The sequence below is a fragment of the Salvia hispanica genome, chromosome 6 (assembly GCF_023119035.1).
Source record: "Salvia hispanica cultivar TCC Black 2014 chromosome 6, UniMelb_Shisp_WGS_1.0, whole genome shotgun sequence".
Taxonomy (NCBI): Eukaryota; Viridiplantae; Streptophyta; class Magnoliopsida; order Lamiales; family Lamiaceae; genus Salvia; species Salvia hispanica.
Genome location: NC_062970.1, coordinates 21199623 through 21206754, shown reverse-complemented (window position 1 = coordinate 21206754; position 7132 = coordinate 21199623). Strand labels below are relative to the sequence as shown.

At 40.8% G+C, this 7132-nt stretch overlaps 1 protein-coding gene across 1 annotated transcript; it reads left to right on the top strand.

Annotated features, from left to right (window-relative positions):
* The first annotated feature begins 223 nt into the window (after positions 1-223).
* LOC125192111 (cytochrome P450 98A2-like) lies at positions 224-3476 on the top strand. Its single transcript, XM_048089567.1, has 3 exons — positions 224-723; positions 1539-1942; positions 2745-3476. The coding sequence occupies exons 1-3, from the start codon at positions 243-245 to the stop codon at positions 3384-3386; spliced, it is 1527 nt and encodes a 508-aa protein (XP_047945524.1). The 5' UTR covers positions 224-242; the 3' UTR covers positions 3387-3476.
* The last annotated feature ends 3656 nt before the right edge of the window (positions 3477-7132 follow it).

Here is a 7132-nt window from a genome sequence, read left to right as displayed (position 1 = left end):
ATTTTGCCGAACCTCAATTTCGACATTCTTTCCTTTAATATCCATTCTTTTATATTTTCATCATTTAATTTGAAAAAATAGTACTACCAGACTAAACTCAAGTTTGAGATCTCTACATTATATATTAATTAATTTATCATCTCATAATATATTTTTAAATCCCACAGACAATAATAAGTACACTACACTACTATATTAATTAGTACTGTACATTAACAGACAGCACACTACCCCAAGCGAAAATGGCGCTTCTCGTCCTCGTCCTCGTCCTCATCCTCATCCTCGCGAACAAGCTCTTTAGCTGCCTCCGCTACAAGCTGCCGCCAGGGCCGCGGCCACGGCCCATCGTGGGCAACCTGCCAGACATAAAGCCGGTGCTGGTGCGGTGCTTCACAGAGTGGTCGGAGAAATACGGCCCCATCTTCTCCGTGTACCTCGGGTCCCACCTCAAGGTGGTGGTCAACACGGCGGCGCTGGCGAAGGAGGTGCTCAAGGACAACGATCTGCAGCTCGCGAACCGCAACCGCACAAGGCAGATCAACAAGTTCAGCAAGAATGGCATGGATTTGATTTGGGCCGACTATGGCCCTCACTATGTCAAGGTGAGGAAGCTCTGCACTCTCGAGCTCTTCTCGGCAAAGCGCCTCGAGGGACTCCGCCCTATTCGAGAAGACGAGGTCACCGCCATGGTCGAGTCCATTTTCAAGGACTGCTCCAAGCCTGGTTAGTGATTCTTGAATCCATTATTCTTGTCCTACATCGACTTGTTAATGATTCTGTCATACCTTTTCCCTTAAAAGGTTATCATCTATATATTCTTATCCCACATCGACATGCAGATTTTTTTCTATATCTTTTAACAAATTTCAAACTATGATTTTTTTTCTACAAATTCCACACTATAATCTAAACTTTCCTATAGACTTCAAACCAAACTACTCCATCTGTCCACCATTTAAAGAGTCATTTTGCCATTTGGATTGTCCACAATTTATGGAACCATTCACTTTATTCTATATTTAGTATGCAGACTCTATATTCCACTAACTTTTACACTCATAATCCAATATAAAACTAATACTTTAGATGTGTCCCACATTCCACTCATTTTCTCCCTTTACTTTTTCTTCCGAAGTCAAACAAATTCTTAAAACATGTGACGAGTCAAAATGATTCTTTAAATGGTGGACGGAGGGAGTATGATTTATTCCTACAAATTTCAAACTATGATCTAGACCGTTAGATTTCAAGGTTTGAAGTCAATAGATGGCAAAATCAACATAAATGTCAGCACAATGTTAATCGATTGACAATGTTGGCGTTGTGTTGAAATTTTCTATTAAAGCTTCTATTAAAGCTATTTGTCATCTATTAAAATCAAATCTTGAAATCTAACGGTCCGAATCATATTTTAGAGTTTGTAGAATATATAAAGTTTGCATTTAGTTACACCTCTTCGTCCAAAACATGTAAAAAGTCCATGTAAATTTGTTCATCACTATGGTAAAAACTTCTTGTTTGTTGATATATATTGGCAGAAAACAAGGGAAAAGAAGTGGTGGTGCGTGAGTACTTGAGCACGATGGCATTCTTGCACATAACAAGGCTAACATTCGGGAAGCGATTCATAGACAGTAATGGCGTGATTGATGAACAGGGCCAAGAATTGAAGAACATACTCGACAGCTCACTCAAATCCGGCACCAAGAAATCCGTAATTGCGGAGTTTCTCCCGGCGTGGTTCAGCATCTTCTTCAAGAACGAGAACGCTGCCCTGGACGCACACAACGCTCGTACCGATAGCTTCACGAAGAAGATCATGGCAGAGCACACCCTCGCTCGCCGGAACACCGGCAGCAGCAAGAACCATTTCGTAGACGCTTTGCTCACACTCCAAGAGGAGTACCAACTGAGTGAAGACACTGTCATTGGCCTCCTTTGGGTGAGTTGGATGATTATCTATCACTATTCTAATATTGTCCGCCTTGGATTAAGTACTCATCATTTTCTTCTTGAAAAAATGCCCTTTTGCACTTCTATACATATATTTTTATTTTCACCTTGCTCCTCATTATTTGAGAATAAGAAATTTTCAAGTTTGAATTTGTTCATTTTGAATCTGGATTCTTCTATAACATTTTTATTTAATACTACTATTCATGTTTCACTTTAAGTGACATATTTTTCTTTTTGTAATATCTCACTCTATATGACAAATTTCAAAATATAGAAACATCACTTGCTCTACTTTTTTCCTCTCTCTTATTTTATTATCTCCACTTAGTCACAAAACAACACTATATAAAATCTTGTGTCGAATGAGAAATGTTCTACATAGAGTGGGACAGAGGTAGTATTAATTTCTTTGCCACTCTTTATTTTTATACTCCCTCCGTCTCAATAATTATGAAACATTTGGTCTTCGACACAAAATTTTATGTAGTATTGTTTTGTAAGTTAATAAAGAGAGAGGAAAGTAAAAGAGAGGGAAAAGTAGAGATGTCGTTGTTTCTATTTTAGGAAACGTCTCATTTTTAATGGGACAGCAAAAAAGGACAACATTTCATTTTTAATGAAATAGAGAAGTATCATTTATCATTCCTAAAGTACCATAAGTTTGATCAGGTACAATTTCACCATTGAACTACAAAATAAATCTGATTGATTTTTAGTACTATGTGAAATCTTCAGTTTTTCCTCTTCCTCTGTCCCTGGACGAGTTTTGATTGGTTCGAACATCGCAGGATATGATCTCCGCGGGTTTAGACACAGTTGCCATAACGGTGGAGTGGGCCCTGGCGGAGCTGGTGAGGAACCCTCGGGTGCAACACAAGGCACAAGAAGAGCTGGATCGCGTGATAGGACAAGGCCGTGTCATGACGGAGGGCGACATCTCGAACCTCCCTTACTTGCAGTGTGTGACTAAGGAGTGCTACAGGATGCACCCTCCCACGCCCCTGATGCTCCCCCACAAGGCGAGCACGGATGTCAAGATCGGGGGCTACGATGTCCCAAAAGGCTCCACCGTGAACGTGAACGTGTGGGCCATTGCTCGGGATCCGGCCGTGTGGAAAGACCCTCTTCAGTTCAGGCCGGAGCGGTTTCAAGAGGAGGATGTTGATGTGAAGGGCACCGACTACCGGCTACTACCCTTTGGGTCCGGGAGACGGATTTGCCCCGGGGCACAACTTGGTATAACCCTGGTGACTTCGTTGCTGGGACACATGTTGCACCACTTCACGTGGATTCTTCCTCATGGGGTCGATGACATTGACACGATGGAGCAACCTGGAACGGTTACTTATATGGGGAAGCCTCTCGAGGCTATTCCTAACCCGAGACTTCCAGTCGAGCTTTACAAGCGCCTAGATGTGGGAAATATATGAACTCCACTCTCTCACTCTGTATTCTATGTCTTGTTTTGTTTTCAATTTCTCGACGTTTTTCATTGCCAATATAGATTTCTTTGGACTGCATTTGAATTAATGACAGTAATAAACATATGTAAAATAAATGAATGAGAAGATCAAAGGAAAATTGAATGCCAGTGAGTTAGAACTTAAAGTGAAAAAAAAGGAAAGAAAGTCAAGATGACAAAATAAACAAATTAAAATGACAAGTAAAACTATGATAGTGGTATTACTAATATATGTGTTAGTTCACATAATACTACTACAATGCAATGTCGATTTGAGTGAATTCGTATGCATGTTTTTATTTGATGATGGCAGTGGGCTAGAAATTAGCAAATCTAAAATAATCGCATAATATCGATTCCATATGCCATCATGTGTTCTTAATTTCAATTAAAGTTCAATATATTCATTAGGTCTTCTTTATTTTCAAGTTATACTTTCTCATTCTTTTATTCATCTTCAATCTAGCTCTTTCACTCTTTAATACATCAAAATGTGTCTTTAATATACCTTTATAGTCATAATAAAATAATACATCATCCGTCCCTGAAAAGTATGAACTATTTCATTATTAATCTGTCCCTTAAAAGTATGAACTTTCTGTAATAATTAAACAACATATCACCCTTATAAGTTACTGTATTTACAACTTTTACCATTACACTACGCTACTACTGATATGGAGCTCACTCTCCACTAACACTACTTACACTTAACTCTTAACAACTGATGAAATATGCTCGTATCAACTAGGGGTTTTCCTCTTAAGCAATCGGTTCTTCGGGTAGAGCACAGAAAAAAGAAATCTGTTGATTAATCCGGCACCCAAGTGCTTGGGTCGGCGGTGATCTCCGGAAGAAGAGCTGAACGCGAGGATGAACATATGATTTCATTGATGGAATGATAAAATGATATAATCTCTCATATTTATAATACTAAATACTACCACCCTAACTTATTGAATAAGAAACAAATATCTAAATATAAATTGGAAAGATATGGTGAATCAACTAGGCAACTAAATAATTTGGATATCATATGATATAGGATCGTATCAACCCCCCCTCCCCCCGATTGAAATCCACATTTTCCTCAAGGTGGAAACCATGAAGCAACAAACAGTTGAAAGAAGAAGCTTTGGCGATTTATCTCCTCCGGGATCAAATGTAAATGTGCACGGTCGCTGTATTCGAGCAAATGCAGATCCATTTCGTACCCCATCCTTTATCTTGAACTCTCATTGTGTTGGATCAAGAAGATCACCACTCTTTTCATCAAACACCGAATCAAATGTAAATTTCATTTCATCAACACCCAACGAATATTTGGAAAATTTTCTCAACATCGCACCTCCATTTTCACCCCAACATTCCCAACATCATTTTCGGATGGCACTCGAAAAACATTGGATGAGTCGACGGCCTTCTTCCCTTCGTCAGTAGAATCGTCCCCCTATTCATCGTCTAACAATTCATCTTCCTCCTTTTCCTTACTCATTTCGGGGCTGCACGTCAGGTAGGTATCCTCACAATATAAAACTGGTTGGTCGTCGGGGCTGGTATCTCTACGTTCCCTAGATCCATGTTTATCATTAGGAAATCTAATGGAAACATTTGATACAGATCCTCCAAACTGTCAGCATCACGATCCCCGGTTTTCTTTGCTGCTGTCTCTGATATGGAGTCCTTGAAATCACCAAGCTCCTCTTCGCCCGTACCATGATCACAAACGCAGTCGAAAACTCTGGCTTCAACACATGAATTTGCAATCTACTCATCTAAACTCGACGAATCAGACGTTTCATCTCCTTCTTGCTCCCTTATTCCAACACTAACTTGGTAATCTGGTTCACAATGACTCCCAAGCGAACGAAGGCCAGGAGTAGCTTTCTTCTTCTTCACTGGACTTAGCATTGAGCACTCAATATACCTATTATGAGAGAGAGATGACCTTCTCCCCCAACATAGATCATCACATACAAATCTCTAGTACGGGGTCTGATAGGTCACACGTGCGGGCTGACTATACAGGTCCCGCGGCGGGAGGATCAAGTGCAGTGGCTGGTCAATGGTGTGGCGGGGCTGGTAGCAGGCGGACTGGCCTCGCAGTGCTTGCACCTCCTCTTGATGGTGATGGTGAGGTCGGACCTAGCATGTCTTCGCGCGTCGGGACCGGTGATCGAAGGCCGGGTAGCCGCGGTCCAGCTGCTGCGTCGGTGGGTCCTAGCACGTCGGGCGGTGCGGCTGCATTGCGTGAATTGAGTGGCGATCGAACCCTAACTGGATTTGTTGATCTTCACGATCAAATAGGTGGTCCCTCTAGACATATCCGATGCGGTGTTGAGGCCACGCATCCTGCGCACGATCGCGGCACCCAATGGACGGGTATCTTGTCCGTAAGCGATGATCAGGTGGATCCAAGTGGCGTGAGACGTAGGGTGGTTTTGGCTCGGGCTGAGTGGATGGACGGAGGTTGTCAATGCGTCAATCTGCTGCTTCCATACGGGATTCAAATCATGTCTCATAGGCTATCAAGTTTTGCAATAATAGGGTGCATCAGGTGTGGGGGGCTGATATTGGTTGTGAATACACATAACTAATAAGGATTGAAGTGCGTCTTTTTTGCGAAGAAGGAGGAGGTCGGTGCTATTTTTTCTTTTTTTTTTTGGTGAAGAAGGTCTCTTCTTTTTTAATTGATTGGTGAGATTTGGGTTATGGATGAAACAGGAGTAGGGTGTCTGGCGGCTAGAGCTCGGCGGACAGGTGGGACTTGGCAACCAAAGCAGTTGCTGTGCGCGGACTAGTTTCAGTCGCGCAGCGGCGTAGCTTTGATTCGAGATGGTGGTAGGGTGAGAGAATTATGAAAGAACTCGTTGTTAAGAGGGGTTTTCCTCTTAAACAATTGGTTCTCCGGGTGGAGCACAGAAACAAGAAATCCGTCGATTAATCTGGCGCCCAAGTGCTTTGGTCGGTGGTGATCTCCGTAAGAAGAGCTGAACGGGAAATTCAATCTCGTCGGCAGCGATAAATAATTAGAGTTTGTGATACTCAAGCCAATTTGCTAAACATATGATTTCATTGATTGAATAATAAAATGATATAATCTCTCCTAGAGATGTAATGAAATATAAACTTTATGTATTGTACAAACTCAAAACTATGATTTGGACAGTTAGAAAATGTCAACGGAAGACAATATAACATCAACAGAAAATATCAACACAGTGTCATTAATTGACGCCGTGTTGAGATCAAAATCTTAAAATTTTAAACTGTATTATTGTATTGACGATATATTGACATTGTGTTGAAGAGTTTGGAGTTCGTACAATATATAGAGTTTACATTTTATCATTACCCGTCTCTCCTATTTATAATACTAGAATACTACTATCCTAACTTATTGAATAAGAAACTAATATCTAAATATAAATTGGAAAGATATGGTGAATTAACTAGGTAATAATTTGGATATCCTATGATATAGGATCGTATCAAGAATCCACATTAAAAAATATCACAACTGATAGAGGAAAGGCCCCGAATTGCAAGAGCACAAGGAGTGCTCAAGATAATCAGTAGAGGAGAACTCAATATATTCTGACAAAGACAAAGTAAACCAATAAATAAAGGGGAAAGAGAACTCGGCTTTATTGATTAACTGGAATGATAAAGAAAGACTCTGGAAATAAACTCCTCACCAGGAGGCCTGCGCTA

Coding starts and splice junctions, on each gene's coding strand:
- LOC125192111 (XM_048089567.1), top strand. CDS start 243: ATGGCGCTTCTCGTCCTCGTCCTCGTCCTCATCCTCATCCTCGCGAAC. Junction 724..1,538: donor CAAGGACTGCTCCAAGCCTG/GTTAGTGATTCT, acceptor ATATATTGGCAG/AAAACAAGGGAAAAGAAGTG. Junction 1,943..2,744: donor CTGTCATTGGCCTCCTTTGG/GTGAGTTGGATG, acceptor CGAACATCGCAG/GATATGATCTCCGCGGGTTT.